The following is a 27,575-nucleotide window of genomic DNA, read 5'->3' as shown; positions in this document are numbered from 1 at the left end:
AAAACATACTTCAGAACAATAAAATAAAACTATCACCATTTCTACTACAGAATTCTACATTTTATGGATTAAAGACATAAGGAGGAGTACACTTTAAGATTACTTTTGCACACCAACACACAAGAACTGCTTTTTAGAACTCTATTACACATTTCAATCTTCCTGCTACAAATCAAATCATTACTTCAAACAGCTATTGTTGTAAAATACACATATATAAAGTTGGCATGCCTGTCTTTGTAGTTGATTGATTTTCTCATTGGATATTTGAGAGTTCTGATTCCTCTTTTTTAAATCTTCAAGTTGATCTTTCAAACTGTTAACTGTAACAAAAACAATTCAACATTGTTAATCACTGTCATGAAAATGCTTCAATTTGAACTTTAATTCATTTATTTTCTCTTTTAAAAACCCACATCAAAATGGAACCCTTCAAGCATGGCTCAACATACCCTCATTTTCCAAATTGCGTTTCTTATCCGCTTCATGTTCTGCTTTTCTCTGGTATTCTGTATTCTTATGCTGAAGAAGAGCCTTCTCTCTTTCTAACTGTCTGACTGCAGACTCTACATTCTTCCTTGAATTTATCTAGATTTCAAAAAACACCACTAATTACATAGAGAAGTGTGGTATTCTTTAAACAATAAAAGGTCAGCTCACACCCTCAGTTCAGTTTGCAATGAAGAAAGACCCAGTCTGTTTGCCTGCCACAAACACAGTGTCAAATCCAACCCCGGACAACTATCACCAGGAGCTTTTACATTTTAAAGACTGAATTGATCTGATGAACCAGGCAAACCCGCCTAACAGCCACTCTGGAAGCACAAAAATATACATGTAATGTAAGGTCTTGACATGCTCCTGCATGAGCAATACATTGAAGTTGTACACATCCACTAAAGACAAGGCAAATTTGTAGTAGCACTTAGGTGTAAGCTGGACAAGAAATAAGGTCCTTTTACTGACACTGTTCGAACAATGCAAAGAATGGCCTTCCTCTTCTAGTAACATTACTCTCACGTGTTTGATTTTCAAAATCACATATGGGATATTGATATCATGCTGTCCTCCAAATCAAGAACACAGTAAAAAACACATTCTGTAAACAAATGTGTAGTTGTAGTAGGGAAATCATAATTAAAATATTTTACCAGTGACAACAATTTCATGCTTGTGAATATCAAGAAATCAACTGGTATTACTTGCTATAAATGCACAGCTACTCAAAAGTAATTTGCTGTTTCTTAAGGAAAAAAGACACACAAACATTAAAGTTCTAATTCCAGTAACAAATACCTACGGACATACCTCTTCATCTAGCTCTTTCACTATCTTCTCTAAACGAGTATTAGTAGACCTGAAGAAATTTGAAAAACATTTTTAAAGCCTGCTTATTATACAGAAATTAGAATGTTTGAATGTGTCTCACTGATTTTATGTAAGGTACTCTATTTTCAACAATCCCATGAAACTTCAAGGACTGGGGAAATCACTCAATACAGAGATACTTATGGAGAGTTAAGGCAAAATAAGAAAAAAGAAATAAAACAACAGTCACAGGAGCAGCAAGAATTAAGCTAACACTTTACAGTGAGGTCTGCTTGCAGGGTCAGGAATCCCCAGAGTGTATTAAAATGCTTTTAAGCATTCAAAAAAACAGGTGTAATAAAATTTCTTTATAAACATACCAAACATGTCAAAACAGTCTCACCTGTACTTCTGTTCTAATTCATCTTTGGCTTGTAATTCGTTACTGAGCTGTTCTTCTAGCTTGCTTAGTTTTTTCTGAAACTGTGTAAAATGTCAAAAAAAGCATGGCCCACATATAAAAATGCTATCACATGAAACAAGTGCAAGTCAATTAAATAACAAGAAAAGGGAAAGTGAGGAAAATTAATTCAATCATCCACTGTATTATTTTAAAACTATCACTAGAAGGTTACATCTTTACAAAATATTAATCCTGATGATTTTAAAGATACAAATGCATAGCAACAAAATTAGCTGCATGCTATATCAAATCTAACCATCACAGAATTATGTGCTACAGATTGTGAGTCATAACATTTCTATGGCCACAGAATATTTTTACTGGCCCTTTGCTGTACTTTTCTCTGTAGGCAGACACTTTCCACTGTAGCAGAATTTTTTGAATAGTCTTTTCTAAATGAAATTTAAAAATAAAAAGGCGAGGACATGACCAAATTGGACAATATTCAGAGACTATTACTAAGCATGTTCAATAACCTCAAATAAAGAAGAATTTCTTAGTCCAAATCATACAGAAGCTAACAAACACTCTCCAGGTCTGGGAATGCTTTGTTTTGCTTACTAAAATACTAAAAAGAGAGTGAGTCAAGGATCCAAATAGTTATGAAATAAATTATAAATAAGAAATTTTGGATTTGTGTCCTGTCTTCAAGCTTTCAAATACATTTATTTTCCTCCCTTCCCCCTCTTCCTCTACCCCGCAAACATGAAATGTAAAACTGTGGTTTTCTAAAACACTTTATAATTGTTACAATTAGAAGATTCTCATAACAGGGACACTGAAAAGGACATCAAAACTGGAGATTCATTGCTTAAGAAAATACAAATAAAAAAAGTTATCAGAAGTGAAATGCAAAATTTTACCAACTACATTTACTATCACAACATAAAGCAAGTAAGCAAGTATCACAAATGTGACACTGTGTTTTAAACAGCAGTCGCATTTCTTTTTAAAAGGAAACTCTAAAACTAGGAATCTACTCAGCAATGACAGGAAGGAATGAAGTAGAATCTTATAAACATTTGCATTTAAATTTATGCTAGCCATTACATAATGCACTTCCTTTACTTATTTTTTTAAACTTTGAAAAGGAGTTGTAAGTTTTTAAGAAATGTTAGCAGTATACTATCCACACTTGAATAATACAAATGTTTAAGTAACGTAATGAAATAAGTACATAAAAATTCCATAGCATTCTCCTGACATCTGCAAATTTGCATTCAATTGTCAATCTTCAAAACTGGATAAACATGCTCCATACACTCAATTCAACTGAGAATATGATTTAAACATTCCATTAGCACTGCAGATGGCAATTTAGTTTTCTGAACTCTGAATAAATCAGACAAGTGTGGAGCCAGAATTCACAACTTTCTGGAAAGTGATGCTGTTTGTGGCAAACAGAGCCTTACACATTCATTTTCCAAACAAATTCTAGATGCCAAAAGAATTCAAGAAAAATCTGTATTCATTCATCTTTATACTACAGTACCACAATGCCTGAGTACAACTGTTTCAAAATACAACTGGTTTACTGTTAACAATTTGGTGAATAAACATTTAGGATATTTCACATTTACATAAATTACGTAGTAATTTTTTTATTCCTTTCATAATTCAAATAAAACATACTTACCTCCTTACTGTCCTGTAAATAGAAAATATCATTTTTATTGAGGATCATTAAAAGACAAAAAGCCCCCCCCCCCCCAAATTTCCTGCAAACTTACTTCAGACTTTGCCTTTTCTTAACAGACTTAACAAAATTAGTTAATCATACCATTAATACTTACGAAAAAAACACTAACCTCATTTTTACTAGATTGCACAGATTCATTTTCTCTGCAAGACTGTGAGGAGTCACTTAGCAACCTGTCAAAAACAAAAACAAATCCCTCCAGCTCTTATTCAAGTTTTCAAAAACTCTGGCAACCTTGCCAATCAACTTGTTTTAATCAATTCTCTCAAGTCTTAATTTGTCTTACACTAGTCTCAGAATGAAGCCTGTTTTATTTCAGTATGAGTGCGTCTTTCCGATTTGAATCTTTTCTTAAGTATAACCTATGTTTTCAAATCCATGGCAGCTTATAATTTTTTAATTAAAACAATTACTTCTCAACTATTCAAGCTGAGTCCTAACAAGCTATTATCTTGTGTAAACTTTTTTCTAAGGCTACTAATAAAAAGCTGGTTTTGAAATAAATTACAAATCTATCAGTATTTTAACCCTTAAAGATTTAAGAGGCTATGTAATTTTGTGCATATAAAAATACTGTTTAGTCAGTTATTGAAATAACCAGAATAGCAGCAAATGATAAATTCTACTTAAACTTTGTGGTTTTATCTTCACAATTAGACATACATGAATATAATGCAATGAATAAATTATGTACCTAGAGTGAAAAAAGGATAGGATATAAGAAAAATCTGCAGGTATCTTTCTAAAAATGCATATTAAAGTATCACATACAAATTGTCTCTATAGTAGGTAAATCCTATAAAAGGCAGCTGGTTTCCCACGAAGGCTTTGGGGATTGGAAAGGTTTCCACGTCTCCCTTGTCGTCCTCAATGTCATCAAAATTACTGCTATCTATATCACTGCTAAGCTCAGGAACAACAGGAGCAGCAGCTATAAAAAGGGGGAAAAAGATCAGCTTCACTCCAAGATTCAGCCACTTGCTATATACTGGTATCTCTATAGTGTTAAAAGACTGTAATATAAGCTGCCCTGCTAGTTAAACATGTATCAACCATGCAGCAGATCTGTAAATACTACTGTGAACATTTTTTTCCTTGAGAAATCTATTTTTACATTAGTTGCCTAATGCATAGAGTATCTAATGTGCAAAACGTATTTACTAAGGTAACCACATTCGAGAATAGAACTCTAAATTCAATCATCATTTTAAGAAACTTCAGTAAATATGACTTTAGAAGTTACCAGCAAGCTCATGACCTGAACTGACATACTTCAGCTTTTTACCTAAAGCTATCAAGTTCACAATGCCTTAAATGAAACGCAGTAAAACTTACAAGACCACAGTCAAACCACTGTCTTAACTACCAGAATGTAAAAAAAACCCAACCAACCAACCAACAAAAAAACCCACCGCAGACCAAAACAGAACAACAAAAGCCACAGAGAAACAGAACCTAACATGCATTCTTTTTAGTTTGAATTCTGAAAGACCCAGTTCTGTTGTTCAAGACTGACATCGATACATTAATAGCATAATAAAGGCAAGGGTAATTCCAGTAGGAAATGTATATTTACTAACGCTTATCGATTCAGTTTTTATAATACAAGTGATAAATATGGAAGTTTGAGCAAGATTCTTGACAGATAGACAATGCTTCATTTATATAGCTTAAAGTTTCTTTCATGACCACTACTGCAAATATGAATGAATAGATTTTTTCGGAAAAACAACTTTCAAGCTAATTTACTTACTCTCTCGAATGTTGTCCCAGTTCCACTGATCACTCTTGAAGAAAGGGTGATGCTTTATTTCTTCTACCCCTTTTCTCCCAAGTCGCACATCCCTAAACAGAGCAATTAAGCCAAATTCACATTAGGTAAAACAGCACTTGTTTTTTGTTATTTAAATTCTGACTTGCTCATAAGCAGCAAATAAACTTTCAGTAGAGATTGTCTGTGTTACCCACATTAATGGTCAAACAACAAAAAAATTAAAACCCACCAGCCTCTGTTCTAGTTTCTTACGCAAAATGTACTCTGCTTCTTAGCACAAACTCTCTCTGCGACTGCTAAAATGTTCAGAATTTGGAGTCTGCCACGTGGGGAGTAAAGCAAGAGAGCACTGAGGCAAAAACTAATAAAAAACTAAAAAAAAAAACCAACCACCAAAACAACAAAACCCCAACATCCTTGGGGGAAAAAATCCTGCAAAAGTTCCATGTCTGCCAAACCACATGACAAACCTTAAGACGCAAGTGAAGGAAGGTCTAACTTACTGCACAGAACAGCTATTCAAAGCTGGACTGAAACAAATATTTTAAGAATTCCATCCTCTGCCCCATAACTAACCCTGACACATCTTCTGCTGATATTTGCAGTAAAGTACATCTTAAGTGAAACAAGAAACCTTTAGTTTGACTAGAAAAATCTCTCTTTAAAACTATCTACAAGAACAGGATATAAAAACAATGCATGTAAAAGTACTAATAAATCATAGGGTCGATACTTGTTCTTTAAGTGCTTCAGCAGTGATGATGCATATGGAAAGAAGGGATCTGTTTCAATTGAATTGCTCGAGCACTATATTAAACATAAACAGGAAGACGGACACACGTAGTGGAAGTACACCTCACCGCATTTAGATTATTAAATTCTACTCACATTTTCTCTCTACCCTTCAGCTACTATAAGTGAAAAACACTGTTAAAGCACATCCTTCCTGTGTCACCACAATCTTGCGCAACAGAGCAAACAATCTCTCTTTGAATGCAAAAACCATAATAAGGCAATTTTTTTCCCCTAATCCCTCATTCTATAAAAGCTAGATGTTCTGTTGTAGCCAAATTCAGGTGACCACAGGAAAGCTAAGAAGGCATCATCGCTCTAGAGTTAACTATGCACCTACAGCATTCTTCTTTTAAATCAAAGCAATTGAGGATGGCCTCTGCTTTCGGGAACTAAAGAAAATGTGTTTAGGTTAAGGCTCAGTTCCACAAAGGGAGACCTCTAGGATCTATTTATAGCCAAAACAATATCCTTGCTGGTTTGTTAGCTGTATTTGTCAATTAATCCAACAAAGTAAATGAAAAACAGTTCTAACATTCTAAGAAAGCTTAAACAAACTCAGTAAATACATGTTTATTGTCATAAAAGTATTTGCTTTCATTGTTTTAAGTAACACCTGTTTAGACACTTGAGCACAATTCGGTCCCTGCCTCGGAGCTTACAAATTACTTTCAGTCTCAGAGATTTGTTACTGTATTATATACTGCAATTGGAAGGATCTGTCTGGCACAAACTGTGTTGTTAACAAGAGCTGTCAGAATTGTGCATAGAAATAAAATACAATACCTGGAAAAAACACCCCAAAAGAAAAACTAGAGAGCAAGACATTTTGCAGGAGAGATTTGAACAGAGATTAAGAGAACTAATGGAAGGAATTAATTTTTACAATGTGCATGTGCTAATACCACCCCAAAATAAAAACAGTACCAGAATAATACATGCATTTACCTATCAGTTAAAAAGGCACAGATAAGGTTCTTTGCATGCTTAGAGATTTCCACGTCATCCGGGAAATGTAATGAGTTCTTATGATCCATAATTTTACTGTACGTTCCTACTAGTGAGTCTGCATAAAAAGGAGTATCACCTGAAAATAAAATAGTAAATTAGCTGTAATTTTGAGTCATGTTCAAGTCACGCGAGTTGAAAAAGACAAAAGGTATAAAGAAAAGTCTACAAGCAGTTTTACCTAAAGTAGCCTTTTATTTAACACACCCCCCCCCCCCCAAACAGTAAAATTGGAATGCAGTGTTCAAAATAATGCATGTTACAAATGGTTCAGCTCAGTAATCAGAATGGTGCATCTTTTACATAAATCTTTTCTCACAACTAATTCACAGGTTTAATAGAGAAGGTGCTCTTTCCTCCATCCTGGTGTGCTGCATGCAGGTGGGGATCACTGGCAGGGCAGTCAGCATGCTGATCGCATGCTTCCAAAAAGATACTGAAAATTTGAAAAGCTCGGTACATGAAAAAATGTATGAACAGAACAACAGACAAAACCCTTTCAGCTTTCAAATAGAATATAAATGCAACAATCCTACCTTTAGCCTCTTTCTGTCATTTCATGGCAAAATAAGAAATTAGTACACACAAGCTTGAATTAAAACTTCTAGAATTTTAGTAGATTCATTAGGTTACCATGCCGGTACCTTTGAGGGGGGGAGCACTGATATTAGGTGCTGCTTCTCTCCTTCCACACCTTCCCCTTCTCAATTGTCTTCAGTCTCAAAAATAGCTTTGAGTTAGACACCACCTCAAAACTAACCTAAGTCACTGTACCAATGTTAGGATTCATCCTGTGACAAACATTTTAGCTTTAGTTTAGCACACAACAAAAAGCAGTATTGTTTTCACTGCATCTTTACTGAAATCAGAACAACAGAACGCTTTCCATGCTTTCTTTGAAGTATAATGCTTTAGAGGACAACAGGCAGAACCTGATATGTAAACACAAACAAAAACAGATACGGTGTGTTTTTTTCCCAACATGTGGGAAGTGGAGAAACTAAATAAGATTTCACTTTAAAAAATGTTCTCATTAGAAGCATAAAAAGGGGAGAATCCTCCGCCAGATACAAGGAGGGCAGGGGGAGGAGGTTCAGAGAAAACATTCTGTACAGTGATGTCCAATATTTTAGTCACTGAAGAATTTTATTTACTGCTAAATTTGTTTATGAGAGACTTTATTATGAACCATGTTTTTTCTAAGTCAAAATTCCTTAATTCTGAAAGACACAGTGATTGTAATATCATCATATATCCAAATATCTTTCCTGGCTCAGGATACCAGAAACATCACATCTGCAGTATTCCCAAAACATGCTGAATTGGATTTTTAATAATTATATGCTCAATTCCATCCTTCTACCAGACTATAACACTGATCCTTACTGTAGTTTAAGACGCAGATGATTCATCTTCTTAACAGATTATATTCTATGTTCGTTGCCATAGCAGTCCAGTATATTTTACTGGAAAATCCTGACTCAAACATAAAAGAAAGAATCAGGCCATACTTCCATAGTCATTCTGACCTAACAGAAGTCATTGCTAGTGCTGGGCAGAAAATAAAAAAAAAAAAGGGGGGGGGGGGGGGGGGGGAGGATGACGGACAGACACACAAAAGGAAGAAAGAAGAAAAAAAGGAAGAGAAAAAGAAAAAGGCCAGTCCTGCCCTTCCCATTCCTTTCCCATCTCTGCATCTGTGAAAACTCAGTACTGCTCCTGAGGTGGCACAAATGTTCATGAGATGGTGAGGTAGCTGGTAGCTGACCCTGGTTAAAACTATTCTAAGAATTAGTTTTAAGCTGAACTGAGTCAGGGAACTAATCACTGAACAAGCACGCAAACAGCTGTTGCGGTGTAAGAGTGACAGAGAGCAAAGAGAACAAGAATGAAGCAACAGCATCAGACAAAAGTCAGAAGCTGTTAGATAGTGAGGTACGACCAGTCCCCTTACAGCAAAGTACAGCTAAAGGCACAATAAAGACTCAACAATAATCTCATTAGCAGAAGAAATCGCTACTTACCAACTAGCATCTCAAAAAGGAAAACTCCTACAGACCACCAGTCACATTCCCGTCCATAATAACCATCACCCCCTTGAGATTTCAGAACTTCGGGCGATATGTAGTCGGGGGTTCCCACAGCTGTATCACAGCGCACCATACCTGTCTGTGCAACAGTAAGAATTCAATTAAAATACCTCTGAGTCTTTAAATCATTTGTCTCTTAGCAGACCAGAAAAACATAAAAAATATAGCCAAAAATATTTTTTGGTGTTTGGAAGACTGTATTTTCACTCCAGAAGCAATATGGATTGAAATGACAATTCCTGGTAATGTGCTCTCCCTCTGCCTACTCTATCGCAGGTTTTCTTGATCACATCTTTCAAAAATTGACCAATTTTATTATTTTCAGTAGTGGTTTCAATATGAAGCTACACACCACATCAGACTGCTCCTTATCTCACTGAATTCAGGGACAAACTTCCAAATAATTTTTATAAGCTATGGGTTCTAGGCCCTACATAGCAGATACATAACATTTTTAATTTAATTCAGAGAATAAATCAAGTTATAGGTAATTTTTATAGTCACACCTTTGTTTTTATTAGAAGATATGGGGGGAAAAAAAGGTTTTTTTAAAAGAATAGCAAAGCTTTTTTTTTAAAAAAGTAATTTTTATTAACATATTAACACGGTTTTATTAATAGAATGCTTCATCCTCTTTGCTTCACACAGAGACTAAAAATGCAGGGGCTAAATGACGCAGAAGCATCGTCAGATCTGCCAGCATGCTGGTTCAGACTTAGAAGCCTTGTTTCCTTTAATCAAATTCACTGCATTTGTTCCAGGGAGACCAGATGGATGAATGAGATGAAATCCTGGATGAAGTCAGAGAAGTACCAAAAATACACTCATCTTTATTCTGCCTCTCAACCTGAAATCTTTAAGTCATCTGACAATTCTTTGTGCATTTTGCCATCGGAATGAATGGCAATAGATACCAATTCTGAGTATTAACACAGAATATTAGTAGAAATAACTAAAGTCAAAATTCATATTTAAAGAAAAGAAGAGAAACATTCTGCTTTGGGAATTGTATTGACATGTAAAAATTAGACACCAAATTACAATATTTCTTTTCACACATAATATGAACTGCCAAAAGCTTTTATTTATGTACTACACCAGAATCCTGGAAAGTCATGAAACTGGCAAGCAAAAACTAAAGTGATGACTAAATACTGCAGAGACCTAAGGAGTACTTCAAACGTCCTCCTGGCAAATGCCTATCATCTTCTACAACTCCACGCTGAAGCTGAAACCTAAAAGAAGATTTAACTTCTCAGTTCCAGAATGAAGAGGAGGTTAACTTCTGCTTTCTATACTATTAACCAGACAGTACGCAGCTTTATCATCCTGGAATAAGAAAATGAAGTTAACTCTTTTCAGAAGAGTGCATTCCTTGGACAAAGAAGAATACAGATGAACACATTTTAACACTGGGAAATAAACAAAGACCCAAAGGCTCCAGAAATCTGAAGCTGAGAACGTTCAAAAATGCATCTGGCACATGGCAGGAATCATTATTTGAATATTCTGCTTGTAACAGCACTCTGTGTACAAACCTACAGGTCTTCTCTGAAACTTAAGCCTCTCCTTTACTTTGAACACAGAAGGAATTGCTCTAGGCTCATGTGATTCTGCTGATCTCATAGGACTGTGGCATCTTGGTGGCCTCCAACGCCGGTGCATGTCTATCTCTTCCTATCCAAATGCAAAATCACAACAAGGGAAAGTCCAATTCTTCACTCAGTGAAGACGGGCTGAAAGCACCTGAATCCCTCCCTGGGAAAGAAGCTTCTTTAAAAACAAGTCACTGAAACAGTTCTGAAGGATTTCTTTGAAGATTGCAGCTTCAGTCACAGTCTCATCACCTTGACACCTAACCACTTAATAGCACTCCATCTCCCATTCCTCTATAATTAATACAACAAAACAAGAACACTTTTTAATAGGTTATACATGTTGACATTTGCTGAAGTCTTATGCAAACAAAGCAGAGGTTGTGCCAAAAAAAAATCCAGCCCTACCCAAGTCTGATGGCTGGTATGTAGCAACAAAAAAAGTTCTTTCCATTGACATTACAGATGCTAAAGAACTCCAGGTAACAACACCTTAAGTTTTCAGACAAGATGTCAAAGAATTGAGCAGTAAAACAAAAAAATATTTCTACAGTTAAAAAGGCCCTGCATGCTAACATCAGTTTTCAATGGGCTGTATCTCTCTGAAGCACATGGATTTGGTTGTAATTACTGCCCATAGAACTCTCTACCTTCCATCTCAGGAACAAAACCAAAAATGCACTCACAGAGTCACAGAACAGCCTGGGTTGGAAGGGACCATAAAAGATCATCTGGCCCAACCGGTCACGGGAAAGGTAGCCTACTATCACCCCGTCCAACTGCATCTTGAAAACCTCCAGTAGCAGGGATTCTACCATGTCCCTGGGGAAGGTTGGTTCATTTTCACCTGAATACAATATTCCCAGATTTCTGTTCCTCTCATTCATACCCTTTTTCTTTCAAAGAACTTGGGCGTTGCTCTGCACATATTTTTTAAGCACCGGATACTCTTCATACCACAGGCGGACCTAGCTTCCATGATCACTGGCATGAAAACCAAGTAACCAGGGAAGCCCTCTCGGTGCAGTACGTGGAATCTTGACAGTTCCTACATTCTGCACGATGACTTCTGCCTTCTGTACTTCAGCATTTGAAGAGATCTAAAGGGTGCTGTTTGGACAAAGTGTTGCTCCTGTGTTTCAAACACTAAGCCTCTCTTTTATGCCCGAGTAGCATATTTACTATAGCAGTTCTCAGACAAAGCCTCCTTTTGGGGATCTCAGGCCAGTGTTTTTTATCTGAGAATTTTCTCATCACCTCAAAAGATCAAGGTGGATCTTGGAACTCATCTCCTGCATCTATGTGAGAGATGTGCAGTGAAGAATTTTAAAAAAGGCTGTGCAGGAGACACAGCATGTTCTCTACAGCTTATGACAACCTGGTGGTGAGGCTGTAGTGTGTCCTAGAGAATTACTATATTGCTGAACACAAAACAGTTCAGTTTTCATCCTCAGGATTTCCATCAGACCTGAATCACTTGCTGTCTTGAACCAAGGCTGAGAATCAGGCTTTCACTCCCTCATTAAGTTCTCTTCAGTAAACAAGAGCTGGAGACTGCTTGTGTAGGAACATCACGATAGCTCAGACAGGTGTCAACACTGCACCCAGGCTTGCGCAGCATGCTGCAGACAATGAACTGATGCAAGAAGGATCCAGCAGTGTCTTGGACAAGCTTCAATGAGAAGCTGAGTTCTAAAAAGAGGAACACGCTCTTTCTCCCAGCTGAGCTGCCTGAGCTGAGGTAATAATCCCAAATGGTAAACACCTCTTCTTTTACTCCTGTCTTTTTTCAACAGGTAACCTCTAAACCTGTGCTCTTCTAAAGGCTCAGTTAGCACAAGACAGCATTATGTGCTCAGCCGGGCAACACTAGGAGTTGCTGATACAATATCTACTGAAGCTAACTACAGTCTAGCTTCTTGCAGCAAACCTGAAGGTTACGGTCTGGTAAAACCTGCCCTGGGCTACCTTATCATACCTAAATACCAAATGGGAACCACAATTCCTACCAAACCTTTAAGGCCTGCTCCATTCTTTATTCAATTATAGAAATATTCACCTTGTTGCAGATTTTTAAAAAAAGCAAAAAATAATAATAATAAAAAAAACCAAACACAAACCCCAAAACTATCACAACTGAGTTATATAAACAGGTCAGTTCCTTTTACGTTGGAAAAGACCACTCAAGCACTTAACAATTCTTTTCACATACTGGTAAAGAGGAATTGTGCTGCAAGTGTCTGGACTGGCCTGCAAGGCTTAAGAGGAGACTGAATTCAACTTCATAGCAAAGATCAAGAAAGTCACTCAGCAAATTGCAGCATAATTTTTCCTGGGCTCTCAACAAACACAAGGAAGATGCTAATGTGCACAACTGCTACAAGAATTCAAACCAGAAAAAATAAATAAGTATTGGGCAAGCATATATTTTCTAGAAATCATCCTGCCAGCACCAATATTATATTTACACAGCTGGGATGTGTTCATGTTTTGTAAGAAATAGCATGAGATTTGGAGAGAATCCAGAACCTCTCAACTTCTAAAGCTTCCTGTATTAAAAATATTTGCCATTCCACTGAGTCTGAGGAACATGAAGAACCTAACATGTAATCTGTTAAAAAATTAACTTCTTCAGGAGATCACTAGTTCATTGATGATGCCCAGTCCAAGCTGGAACTCACTGTAACTCTCCATAAGAAACATGCATGCACTTCTCACACTGATAATATGATCAATCACTGCTTAGCATTCCATTCTTTTAACAACAACAATGAAAAAGAAAAAAAAAGGCTTAGGTTCACCATTTCTGGGTTCCCTAAAATAGGGTAAAGGATCACTTTTTTGGTAGATTTGTATTATGAACTTTTTGATGCCTTTTTATTGTCTTTTATGATGAACAACAGACTCCTTTAAGGCCTACAATCCATTTGTGTAAAACCAAGGTTAATTTTTTAAGGACTAAATTAAGAGATCAACTAATACTTTTGATTTTTTCAGTTAAAGTAAATGCTGTCCCCTAAAATACAGGCAAGTAAATCAAAGTAAAGGTAAACTGCCTTTAGAACAACTACTTTTTCAGCAATACTATACTACTGAAGCTCAGTAAACAGCAGTAGTTGTTCAATGAAGTTAATATATTGTCACAGGAAAGAAAAAAACCAAAAAACTCAAACAAACCCTAACCAGAGACAGTACTTCTAGATACAGCTGAGGAGACATTAAATTAATTATGCAAATGCAAATTAAGTAGACTGCCGAGACCATACCAAGCACTGCCTAAACAATACAGAGGGGAGGAAAAAAAAAATTGCACATTAAAGCAAATAAGCTTAGAAAGATCATCCTTGACAACGTTAATACAGAAACCTTTCAAAGGCCAAGCAAATCATAACACAGATTCATACACAGTTTTTTAAGAACCTGTTGTAATTTTTTACAGGAAGAATATATTGTGTAAATTACAGCATAACTTTGTCATGAAAGATTTTAGAACTGCATACTACAAATGGTAGCTTCATTTTTAAGTCTCCTTTAATAATATAAAGTATTACATCTCTTAAAAATACTCTTATACAATCTCATTAGAAAACTATATTTGGCTGTACATCATAAAATCTGGACAATTAAAATGTGTGACACCTTGACAAATACCTGACAAATTTTAATCAATATATCACATGCCACCGCTGCGTTACTGTGACCTCATTTTAACGACCACTAGAGGATGCTATGAGAACGATTAGACACAGTGGAAAAAAAAAAATAAAAAAAATAAAGGGACTGTATCTTGCCTACAAAATAATTTCATTTACTGAAAAATTTCAGTTTATGAACTGTTCCAAGGTTACTAATGTTGAAACTAGGAGTTGTCTCATAAGCTTTTCAGACATTTGGCAAAAAGATGAATCTCAGAAATTCATAAACACGTATGCTTTCAAAAATAACAGAAAGTAAGTTTACAACCTTCTTCCGTGTGCTAGAACAGTTTCTTATAGAAAATGTTACTCTATTTCAAGTGCCCTTTTATTTAAAATTAGGAAACAAGGAACAGCTTTCTAACCAAGTGGGCCATTTGATGAATATTCCTTTGGGTATTATAATTCGTAAGAAAATAACCTTAGAATTACAGTTTCATAGATGATAAATTATTCAGCTGCATACTTACTTCATCCATTTTCATGCAAGTGCCAAAATCTGCCAGCTTCAGATGCCCATATTTATCTAAAAGCATATTGTCAGGCTTCACATCTCTGTGTATCAAGCCCATGGAGTGAATTGCATCAAGTGCAAGAACAACTTCGGCTGTATAGAACTTGGCCCATTTCTCAGGCACATCGTAATTGCTCATAAGGTTTACAAGATCTCCACCTGGCATGTATTCCATTACCATGTACAAGTATTTGTCATCTTGAAAGGCACAAAATAGCTGCAAGATTAAAAGAAAGGAAAAGAAAAAGTGCAATTACTTTTCAGAGACAACTAGGAAAAAGAATAAAGCCCTTTATCTTGAACCTTCATTAAACTTGAGACCTGAGCATGTTTTCAAGACTGATGTAAAGTAACTTCATTTTTTATATTCAGATAACCTACATTTTCTATTGATTATGACAGTACCTTGAAATTTACTGAACTTTAAAATCTCATTTCCATTAAGCAAGCAAAAAATATTTCCTGATTACTTCAGTTGTATAAGCTTCTGTGTACCCGTGTTTCTTGGCATTAAAAAGTATCACTGAGTCAAAATGCAACATTCCAAATCTGAGAAAGGGAGCATCATGCATTCATTTGAAAATAGCTTGATTGTGAAGAGCACCTTAGACTGTTCCTAATTTTGTATATTATAAATCTCCCTATTTCTGCACATATTTACAAAAACACTTATCACCACTAATTTTGTGCTAAATGAACACGTATATTGAAACAAGAAAGAAAAGAATAATTTCTTTGTATTGTATTATAGTTGCCTTCAGGAACTTTTTTTTTTTTTTTTACAATAAAGTAACAGTCTGGTATAGGTTGCAGCTAGTATGTTTCCTACAGGCATGATAGTGAAACTAAGTTTAGTTTCTTTAAAATGTATTTCAGAATGCATTAAAATACATTTAAAATGTATTTTCAGGTCTCACACCTTACTGCTCTGGGAATACTGCTCCTTTACATTAAACACTAAAATGATTCAAATCTTTAAGCTACCCAGACAAAATTTAAAGGCAACTGAGAAAAAGGATGTGTGAAGGGAAGACATCAAAAACAGTGAGTTTGTGAAGGATGAGGAACCATGAAAGGCCAGAATGTTATTAAGGAGATACGAACTTTAGACTAAAATTAATTGTATACTGGTGTCAGAAGACCTGTATTATAAATACAGATTTTAATACATATATATAGCACTGTTTTTTTGTTTGTTTTGTTGTTTTTTTTTTCACAAATGCAAAGTAGTATATACAGTATACAATATAATGCATTTAGTCATTAAAATCTAAATTAAAATTCAAAATAGTCTCTGTATTCTTACATGTAAAGATATTAATACAGCAACATAATAAATAACAATACTATGCCATTATACACTACTTTTGTTATTGCCTCCAAGGGATTTAATTTTTCTTTTAAAAATTATCTAGGGCTATGGTTTCACTTGTTTTTCCACATAAAAAAGAAGGCACAGAGCAGCAGTGCGATCTGTCCCAGTTTCTAGCTCAGAACAGGACATACATTTTCTTAAAATCACTTCAATATTCTATCCCACTGGACTACATTCTCTAAATACATCACATTAATACATTCCATCATAGAAGGCACAATTGCAACTACACTTTGACTAACTTGCTATTTACAAATGCACACACACGTTTATATCATGCTTGCTACACTTTCCTTTAAAAATTGAGCGTCATACATTTCTTATTACTTCCAACTGCATGTGAAAAATAAAAATAACTCCAGACAACTACTGTCATTACAACAAAAACAAAGAACTAAATAAAAATTCATCTATTTGGTTGTTTCTGCTGAATATAGGCAAGAACACAGAATACGTTCAGAAAAGCAAAACATTAAACAAAAACCCCTAGTAAAACATTTTTTGCATGTATGAGGTAAAGCATTATGAAGAATACATGGAAAGCTTAAGGTCAGTCTTTACTTATTTAAATATACAGAAGCATGTCAACATATGTGAAAGCATTTAAATGTATTAATTATTAAACAAAATCAAGTACTATTTCTCCAAGCATATGCTTTCACTACTCATTAATTCGTGTAATTTACCAGTTATAACAAATTACAATATTGAGTACTAATTTTTCCCAAAGGCATAATTCATATTACAAATGTGATGATAATACATGTTGTGAGACAGCTGCAAGCAACTGTGTTCACAACCAGCTGAAGAAGGCAACTCTGCATTACTTGGATATTACTTCTGAGCTGTGACGTGATAACTGAGCACTAAACAGAAGATGGTTTCAAGCAAATGACCGCTACAACCTCCTGTCTTGCAGGAGACCAGAAGTATACACTCATCCACCTACCAAATCACAGCTGAAAAGACAGTAACTACTTAAAGCACTGATCAACTGACTATATCATAAAGGAAAGACTGGAAATAATGTTGACATTTGTTTTTGTATTTCCATACAGCATTTTTGTTAGTTGGAAAAATAACCTCCCTATTATTAAAAAAAATATCTGTTTAATTCTGGTTTATGATGCATTTGTAGTGACTAAAATGTAAATTAATCTACTTTCTAATACAGCCAAATCCACAAAACTCAGTGAAATTACTGCAAATATGTATTTTTAAGAAATTAAATATGAACGTAAACCATTATTTGAGTTTAGATGTAAATTCAAAACCAGGTTTATTATTATTATTTTACACATCTTCATTACCTGAACCACCCATGGACTGTTGGCGAAGGCCATGATATCTCTTTCTTCCCAGAAAAAGGCTGAATCTGATCTCTTGATCATTTCAAATTTACTAAGTAGCTTCATTGCATAAACCTTCTGTGTCATTTTATGGCGAACCTATTGATTGAGAAAGAAGAAAAATAACTTTTTTTAAATGCCTTCTAAAAAAATTGAATATTGGCATAGTGTACTTCTCCTGTACTAACTGCTTTCTGTTATGCAATGCCTATAGGTCTTCACCTACCAAGCTTTCTGCACAGTAAAGATTTGATAACTTCCAAACCTGGAAAGAAAAATCTAACAGCTGCTCCAAAAAAACATAGCAGGGGTGCAACAAGAATGCCAAATGAAGGAAGGTATGCTAGAGACTGGCCAACTGCTGCAGCTGCTGCTACAACCCCAGATGAAGAGCTGCAGGGCCAAGAGGGGGCCATGCCTCAGGGCTGTGGGACCTCTTAGGAGGTAGCTGTTTTATTGAAGAAGCATGGATAAAAGCATTATGTTCTTCCTAACTATGGCTATGAGCATAAAACTGAGAGCTGAGTGGAGTAGTCTGATTACTCAAACTGAAACTGATTAAAAAAAAAAAAATGAAAAACCAAACTCAAAAAAACCCCGAACAAAACCAGCCAAACCCAAACCTCAGAATGACAGAAGTACCATCCTTCTCTACAGAACTGGAGTGTTGCTCTTAAAAATTTCTGAGTGAATGCATCTATTTCAAATCACCCTGAACACTTTAAATAAATAAATAAATAATTCTGTTTACAGAAGAGAAAAGAAATGCTTGCCTATTCCCCCTTCAAAAGTTCTGATGTGTAAGGAGAAATAAAATGCAACTCTGCTTGTATTTTTTTATTCTGAACACCATCTATCTGTTGCATTCATTCACATTAGAAATTCTGCAAGCAGTTCACTTCAGCTTCTACCAATTTTTATTTGTCACAAAAAAAGACTGCTATTTCTTAAGTAGTTCTTAAACTCCCTTTAAAAAAAAATGGTGTAAAATTAATAACATAAAAGTTGTTGAGAAACTGAATTTAAAACTTTTATGACAAAATCTTGAAATATTTTTGAAAACTTTATCTGAATATGGGCACGAAACAAAATCCTTAAAGTACAGACTGTAAATTCATTATTCTGTTAATGAAATGTTAGATTTATGACACTTTATGAAACAACTACGAAAGGATCAGCTTTTACCATTCTTGAGTGTTCCTTGCAGAAATCAAAGTCAGAAGTATACAGCTATGTCTGAATCAGCAGAAAAAAAGAAATTAACTGCATCTTAAGTTTCCGCATTTTTTTCTTCACATTAAAATAAAAAATTCAGTGGACTAATTTGTGAAATCAGACCTAAATGGTTACAATTTTCTGGAGCATTTAAAACCCTCGCATTTAGTAAAAAACCCGTATCTCCCAACCTCGTTTAATTATGCTACTTGAAAGAATGTTTAATAGCCTCTTTTCCTGAATACCTGTAAATGTTTCAGGTCCATTACATCTGCAGTACAAAGCCTCAGAGGCACCTATTTGATCTATAAATCTGGGAGCATCAGCCTGCTGCTCCTGAGAAGCTGAACACATTAATGTTGGTGAAGGCAACAGGAATGATCTCCAGAAACAGATGAAGCATCAGGTGCATGTGTAAATCTTGGAAAGGGTGAGAACACGAACATAAACAGGATTATTTATGAAATTGCTGTTCTTGAAATTGGGGCTTTTTGCTCTCAAGATACAGGTACAAAAGTTTTAGGATTAGTACCTTGGATAGTTTAGCACTAACCAACGACCTTCTGTACAGGTAGATCAAAAAACCTCCAACCAAACACCAAATCAGAAACATGTTCTCTACATGCATTAACAATTCTCCAAGCATGTATATTCTAAGATGTTAACAATCTACCAGCTAGTGAAGATGTCCTAAGAAAGGATTCTGGAAACTAATCTCCTTCCCATTTACTAATCTCACATGGGATTATTTACAAAGACTTGGTACACCACTCCATATACCCGTATTTATGGTATACTCCAAAAAGTAGAGCTTTTGTAATTGTTCTTAAAACTAGAAGATGCATAAAGACCAGCAACCTCAAAAAGATATTGTTTAATTGAAGATGCATTTTCTGTGAAAGTTCGTGTAAAACTCTGCGATGTATTTATTCGTTTACAGTTCCTAAAATCATTGTGTACTCTTGCCCGGGTGTGGTTTGCATAGCTACCTTCATTTACAAGAATAATTGTCTCCCACTACTTGGGGGGGGTGGGGGGAGGGGAAAATCTCGGAAAGTCAGCACAGCCTGAAGCAAGCTCATGCATAGGAGAAGCGAAGTAAACCAGAGGGACCGGAAATCATAGTCTGTGAACCTTTCTGAGGTAGTGCCAACAGGTCACTAGTTGGCTAAATTATTTCTTGAAAAAATTTCAAGATAGCTTCATTCTCTTTACAAAAATCAAGGAAATAAAGCAACAACTAGCTTACTGGCACATCCAAAGACCGAGTGTGTCTTGGCATACCTTACAGGTGAAGAGACCTACTGGTGCTATTGCCCCTTTTATCACCACCATGGCCGGGCCGCTGGAGACAGCCTATTTAGCTGTTAACCACTGTGCTCTTTACCCAGAGCTGTATCTGTACATATATATAGAGACTCATATAGCAGATTATTCATGTATTAAACTGTCACGATGTTTCAATTTCTTCCAACCGTTTAAATGAACTGCCAAATTTAAACTGCAGCTCACCACAGTAACTCTCAAAATAGGCAGGAAAATCCCTTCGTGCCTTCAGCACTGAGTAACACGGCCTCGTTTAACTTAGGAAAATGCATTAAGAAATAAGAATTTCCCTCTACTCTGCTTCATCTGTCTAAGACTTTCAAGAAACAAGTGCACACAAAATGCATCCATAATTTCATGTTGGAAGACAGTCTGTAGGCAAAGAAAATAACATATCCACTTGAAGTTATCAGTTTGAGCATGTAATATTGATAATGGTACCATCTCTTTTATCATAAAAGAAAATTAAGATCTTGGAGTGGAGCTCTGAAATGAGCTCTAAGGTTTGAAATAATCACAAATATCCTAAAATACTTAATACAGCCATAAGAAATTACTACAGATAGGGTACCAAAATTCATGTTCAGACAAATTTTCAGGTAGCAGACCGTGACTGCTTTTTTTTTGTATTACTAAGGAAGTGTACATCAGCAGTGGCTGTGGAACTAAACCTAATAAAGTACTTAATGGAAAAAGTTAAACCAGCACCTGTTTACATGGGCCATGACAACCACTGGCTTGCAATGCTAAAAAATCATATAGTAAAGACAATCAGCCAGACCATCCTTTACTACCCAAATACAAGGAAGACTTAGCCTTGCTTTAGTTTTCTATTTCAGTGCATAAATAAGTCAGTCCGCTACATCACTGCAATGTTTACTTTGTGATTAGAACTGGGAGAAGGATCTAAGGGTATGTTTCAATTTCAAATCAAGAAGATTTTTCCTCAAGTGAAAACAAACAACAGGTACTCAAGATGTGCTTTCATAAATTACTGTTTCTGCATAAACCAAAAATAACATATTAAGCACCATAATTCAATTTTTCTGTCTGCCCTAGACACCAGTCACTTTTATTCAAGGCACTGCATAAGAAAAGGAGTGATCTGCAGCTGGTAATTACCTTCTTAGCTTTCCCACCACAGACCCAGCAAAGCCAGAGGCCAGAACTCAAGAGTAAAGCTTAATACTTCTGGAGCTACAAGGAAATTGTTTTTCCACCCAAGCCAGATGCTCATATCAGAGGCATCTGATCTCTCTTTACTGGAGAGTATTTTTTAGTTTTCTGGGGAGAAGAAGGGGGGTGGGGAAATGAGGCTTTTCTAAAAAATCTAGCTATAAGATACAACAGTAGAGTGTTTTCCTTCTTGCTAGAGTCTGGAAAGCTGATGTCTCCACACCACTTCCTTCACAAGAATATGCTCTACTGGGCGGAAAGCTTGGGGGAAACAAAATTAAATTAAGGACATCATAGCAGACTATTTTATGCTGTATATTAACATACTCGTTTTTGGCTTGTTACATTTAACTATTACAAATATTTGTGCTACAAGTGTTTATGCATAACAGCATACACTGATAACATGACATTCATAAATTTAACTCATGTACTTAATCATGTTTTATTTATGGTTCTTTCTGCATTAAGCCCCCACTGAAGCAAATTTCTATTTTGATCACAGAATGTATTGCAAAATATTTTGATTGCCACAAATCCGTCACCTGCAACTGTGGTGTTAACATTTTGAATGGAGTAGAAATAGATATAGCTTAGCTCAATAGTTTAAACTTGTATCATACCTTGTGAGGCAAAAAATCTAGGTATGTATGCCCTGATCACCAGCTAATATTAGTTCAGTTTTACAGCTGTATTTTTTAACCCACTGTTTTTCAGCTGTAAGACTGTGGAAATCCTAATGTTATGCATTCCACAAAAAGTGTTCTTTTAAATTGGCATTAAGTACAGAAGAGGTCCATATGACATACAGAAGCTCCCTTCCAGTACCAAGTATTCTTAGTTGTGGTTTTTTTTTTTATTTTGGGGCTTGAAGGGCTTATTTAAAGAATTAAAAAACCCCAAACCCCATCATTATATGACCAAGTGACAATGCATTTTACCATCACACTATAATGCTGAGACAAATGAGAAGTTTGTCTTCATATCCCTCAAACTACCTAACTGCAGCACATACACTGTGAAAAATCATCAAAAATCATCTCTAGTTTAGAATTTAAATTGTGCATGACACAGTGAATTAAGAAAAAAACCTCCATTCTAAGCCAGGACAAATTAATAAATTATTTTTGAAATGGAACGTTAAAAAGAAAACAATATTTTGAAAAACTATTAAGTTCTTAGAAATACACATAAAACCAATGTATTTTGATTTTTGAAGCACATTAAAAATACAGTTCTCTTGGATGCTTCCAGCAAATATATCAGTGTGATACCCAAAAAACGCACATGACTTCTGTTATTGGGATCTCCGTTTTCATCTTCTGCGCCCCCCCGCCCCCAAATGCACAAGGCACTGCTCTTTACAACTTGATTCTTCACTGACTTCCCATGCAAGTTCATGAAAAAGGAGTATCTCTGTTAGCTACTGTAAGTGGATATATATGATGATAAAAATGTTTAAGAGAAGATTTTAAAACAAACCATTTGACGTGACTGTCAATGAAATGACAGAGCATAGAGTGCTTTCTTACAAAGCTCCCTGCGGCAGCCCCTTCTCAATGTAAGGAAGAGGGAGCCATGCTTTTATGTAATAGAGAAGAGGAAGCTACATTCACATGTTGCCACGCTTGGATGAAGTTGCTTTAAAAAACAACCTAAATGAATAAAAATTGTTGATTAAATTGTTAACTGTCACATGAATAACATCTAAACTTGCAAATTACTCATGAGTCATGCAAACAGCATTAGGCTACTTGCAGGGCTTTCTTCCCAGTTCCAACAAATTTCACCAATACGAAGATGGAAAATACAAAAAATTTTATAAATGGATAATGAATTTATTGCTATTACATACTGTGTACCTCCTACAAGCACTTCAAAACTAAGATCTCGCCAAATTCTTCAACAGAACTCCAGAACATCTTTGTATTTTCCAAAACTGCTTTACAAGACAATACGACTTTCCCACCTTCCTAGTGCAAAATTAGCACAGAACACTAAAATGGCAGTTCCATGTCAAAAGGCACAAGCAACAGGGTAATTTTTGTTACTTTGTGGCAACAAGATAATAAGCTTCAATTGCTGCAGATCAGTTGCTCCCCTTTCCATTGAGTTGTTCTACATCTCTCTTCCTCTAAAAATGCTTACACAGAAAATTATCATGCATCTGCTGGTGCAGTTATCTGTTAGCTCATTATAACTTGTCTCTGGTGTTTGTATTCTCAGATTCTGTTTGGTGCTTACATCCACAGCTTATTTCAAAACTGACATGTCAATCCATCTTTTACATATGCTCACATTTTTGTGCTATTTATCACACAGTATGTATGACATGGAAGTCTAGGAAAAATCAAAATTAAATGAAAAGCAGGCTATGCATGACACACTAAGTTACTTTTTGTATTGTGATTGCTTTTTTCTTTAAAATTTAAATTTATATTGCAGAGAAATTCTAAAGTAATCCCATTCTTACATTAGATATTATATAGGGTAATATGTTGAGTAGACAATGTTAAGTGTCTTTAAAGAAACCAAACTCAAATGAGTCGTATATCAGTTAAACACAATGCAAGCATCACAATTATAAGAGCAAAACAAATTTTTTTGTTGCTTGCTCTTTGAGAGGAAGGTTTCAGGTATTGTTATACAGTGATACTTATGGTGAAAAAAAAATAAATTAGAATTGCCATGAACTGCCTTTTTCATTTTGATCAAAGGATAAAAATGGTTTCCCAAATCCTTCCCTTCCAATCAATCATGTTTTATACGTGGATGCACTGTTTACTATGCACAGAAATTACCTCACGATAAAATGAATGTAACACTTATTCCTTATAACAATGCATTTTTAGATATAAAGCATGCAAGACTGGGGAAGGTTTTGGCTAAAGCTGTAAATCTGTCTAATCATTAAAACACTGCATTCTTACCAGCTGCACTTCTCCAAAAGCCCCTCTTCCAATCACCTTAACAACATCATAGTCTTCAGCTTTCATTTGTAAAGCTCGGATTTTTTCCACAATCTTCTCATCTAAAACAAATAAAAGTTTTGATAATACATGTATTAACAAAATCAAGACTTTTCTCTAACATTTTTCATTTATAGTCAAAATAATATGGTTTTATTTAAATGTTTAGAGCTGCCTTGGTAATTCTTGAAATCTGCAGTCACTATTAATGTCCCCTTTCATTACTGTTTGGAAACTATTAACCCTCTACCTTTAGCTGTAACAACCAAATTAGATTTTGCTGACTCTCATTTCACACCTTTAATAACCATTCACAAGCTTACAGAGAGACTCTGGTAATGAAAAGAACCAGAGATGCCTATCTTGAATTTTCAGACAATTATTCGTTGCCACCCACTGTGCTGCCAGGATCCAGACACTCCACTGATAATGCAGGAGTGTAAAGTACCTGGTACACACAAAAGCACTGCAGGTGCAACCTGTTCCTACACACCCAGAGGGTTCAACAGCAGTAAAACAGGGCGGGATATAACTCGGTAACCTTCATGTACAACTTCAGATCATTCAAGGATATGACTTCAGATCTACTCATTCAATCCATATGAAATATTAATTCAAGTTGACATATATCTGTGTAAATGCTGACCATCTCAAAGTACTTTTTAGTGTTCACTGCATGTGTAGTTCTACACTTTTTAAAAGTAGGTGTACAATGCGCTGTTCAAGTATCCTCTGGTGCAATATTCTGTAGATAAGCTCTGTCTTTCAGCATTTTTCTTGTTGGCAGCTGTGGGAATCTGTAAGGGAAACCAGAGAGATTCTGACCTCTGACAAATTCTAAAAACATACAAGGTCCTAGACTCTTTGATTTTGTCAATGTAGCATGCCAGTGCATGCATTCCTGACTAAATGCATTTTAAAAATTGATTCTTATTACAAGGACAAAAAATAATGGGAGCAATGAATGGAATCCATAATACTCAAGGTAATCTTTCTTAAGAGTTACAAGCTTTGATGCTGCCCACACACACACTCAGAGGAAGAACAAAAAATCAAAACAGGCTGGCTGGAACAAGACCTGGGAAAAGCACGTAATTGTATCAAAAACTGTGGATGCTCATATTCAGAGAGGAGTAGAGGTATATATTGCACCAGATTCCTGTTTAGGGTCAAAGACTGTGGAATTCGATCCCAAGAAAGGCATTAAAGGGGATCTCAGATCTGAATTTAGGGAAAAAAGGATCAGAGGTATGGTTAATTCAGTATGACATTAAAGATTACATTGTCAGCAGTGAGTTAATAATAACTAACATCTAGTAAATAGTTTAACCATTCCTGCCTATTCATGAAAAGCAATCTGGCAGGCCACAAGCAATCCAGGAGATGCCTGACCATCAAGAACATTTCTTTTGACCCAAGTGAGCAACAAGCCCAATCAGGGAGGCACTCTGATCTGTTACTCACAAACAAGAAAGAAGTAGCCAGGGATGACAAAGTTTGTAGCAGCCTTGGCTGAAGCAACCATGCGAACATGGAAATTAAGACCCTGAGAGAGCTAAGGAAGAAAAATAGTAGAACTTGGACTTCAGGAGAACAGACTATGGTTTGTTGAGGAAACTCACAGGCAGGATCCTGTGGGAAGCTGCTGCAGAGGGTAGAAGAGTGGGTTGATCTTCAAAGATGACATGTTCATGGCACAAAAACAGTCTGTTCAAGTTTGCTAGAAATTGAGCAGGCATGGCAGAGTGCCAGTCTGGGTGAATGGGCAACCTCAGCCTCAACTCAAGCACAAAATGTGAAGGTTTGTAACATGGAAGCGGGGATGGGCTACCCAGCAGGAATCAACCAAGCACGCAAGGATGAAACTGGGAAATCCAAGTTCAGCTGGAATTGAAACTAGCAAGTGTTATGAAGGAAAACAAGAGCCTTTATAAATACACTGGCAATAAAAGAAAGAATAAGGTAAATGTGGGCTTGCTGCTCTCAGTGGGGTAGGGGATCGATCTAGTGCTGAAGGACATGCAGAAGGATCAAGGTACTCTATGCCTTTTTTGCCTCATACTTCACTGGCGAACTCTGCTTACAGGTCTCCCAGCTTCCTGAAACTATTAGCAGTGTCGGTGGGATGGTGAAGTATGGCAGTAGAGGAAGTCAGAGTTAAGGACCAGTAAAGCAAACTTGACATACACTCTGAGACGACACAAGATTCATCCAAGTGTGCTGAAGGAGCCAGTTAACACCATTACAAGGCTGTTATCTGTCATCACAAAAGGTCATGGCAACTCAGGGAGGCTCCTGATGACTGGTGAAGGGCAAATGTCATGTCAGTGTTCTAGAAAGGCAACAAGGAGGATCTAGAAAGCTACAGGCTGAAACAGCAGCCTAACCTCACTGCCCATGATGACCATAGAGCAAATCCTTTTGGAATCCACTTCCAAGCACCTGATGGATAAGAAAGGATGGGAACAGCCAATATGGATCTAAAAAGGACAAACTGTGTTTGATTAACCTGATTGCCTTCCATGATGAGATGTCTGTCTTGGTGGACAAGGGGAGAGCAGTACACATTTCCTTTCCTCGACTGTAGCACAACTTTCAATGCAGCATCTCAAAGTATCTTTGTAGCCAAACCAGGCTGAGATGGATTGCACAAAGAAATTACAAGGTGGGTGGAAAACTTGCTGCAGTCATGGAGTCATGGTCAGTGGTTCAAAGTTACACTGGAGGGCACCCAGACAGGATGGGTCAATGCACAGACAGGATCCTCGCAAAGTTCCAACAAAGACAAATGCAAGTCTGGTAGCTGGGATGAAACAACACCACACAACAGTATAGGATGGCATGTACCAGCCAGAAGACACCTTGAGAAAGGACCTGAGAGCCCTGGTGGACAAAATGAACAAAGAGGAAAGAGCAGCAAGCCTTTGCTCTGACTTCATACGAGGCTGTGTTGGTTAATACATAACCAGTAGGCTGAGGGAAGTGATTTTTCCCCCTCTTGTTTGTCACTTTGAGTCCACATCTGGAATGCTATGTCAAGCCTTGGGCTCCTCTGTGCAAGAAAAATAACAAAACTTCCCCTAGCTTAATGGATGGCCACCAAGATGCTTAGGGAGTGGGACCGCTTGATGCTCATAGAGAAACCAAAAGAACAGGAATTGTTCAGCTTAGGGAAGTCTAAATGGCTGGCCTTAACAGAAGTTGAAAGGCGGTTTTACTTCTAAGAG

The 27,575-nt window shown here is 36.2% G+C and overlaps 1 protein-coding gene across 2 annotated transcripts in view; it reads right to left on the bottom strand.

Annotated features, from left to right (window-relative positions):
- Nucleotides 1-27,575, bottom strand: part of ROCK2 (Rho associated coiled-coil containing protein kinase 2) — a 100,932-nt gene that overhangs the window by 22,976 nt on the left and 50,381 nt on the right. For both annotated transcript variants that reach the window (XM_055810764.1, XM_055810763.1), the window contains exons 3-14: nt 24,310-24,410; nt 17,624-17,761; nt 14,895-15,155; nt 9,069-9,213; nt 6,985-7,123; nt 5,224-5,315; nt 4,242-4,401; nt 3,580-3,643; nt 1,712-1,791; nt 1,309-1,357; nt 453-588; nt 232-323 (exon numbers count right to left, since the gene is read on the bottom strand). In XM_055810764.1, coding sequence (XP_055666739.1) covers nt 232-323; nt 453-588; nt 1,309-1,357; nt 1,712-1,791; nt 3,580-3,643; nt 4,242-4,401; nt 5,224-5,315; nt 6,985-7,123; nt 9,069-9,213; nt 14,895-15,155; nt 17,624-17,761; nt 24,310-24,410 — 1,457 coding nt within the window. The remainder of the gene's footprint in view (nt 1-231; nt 324-452; nt 589-1,308; nt 1,358-1,711; nt 1,792-3,579; nt 3,644-4,241; nt 4,402-5,223; nt 5,316-6,984; nt 7,124-9,068; nt 9,214-14,894; nt 15,156-17,623; nt 17,762-24,309; nt 24,411-27,575) is intronic.

The sequence above is a fragment of the Falco peregrinus genome, chromosome 7 (genome assembly GCF_023634155.1).
Source record: "Falco peregrinus isolate bFalPer1 chromosome 7, bFalPer1.pri, whole genome shotgun sequence".
Classification (NCBI taxonomy): domain Eukaryota; kingdom Metazoa; phylum Chordata; class Aves; order Falconiformes; family Falconidae; genus Falco; species Falco peregrinus.
This window is presented reverse-complemented; position numbering and strand designations above follow the sequence as displayed.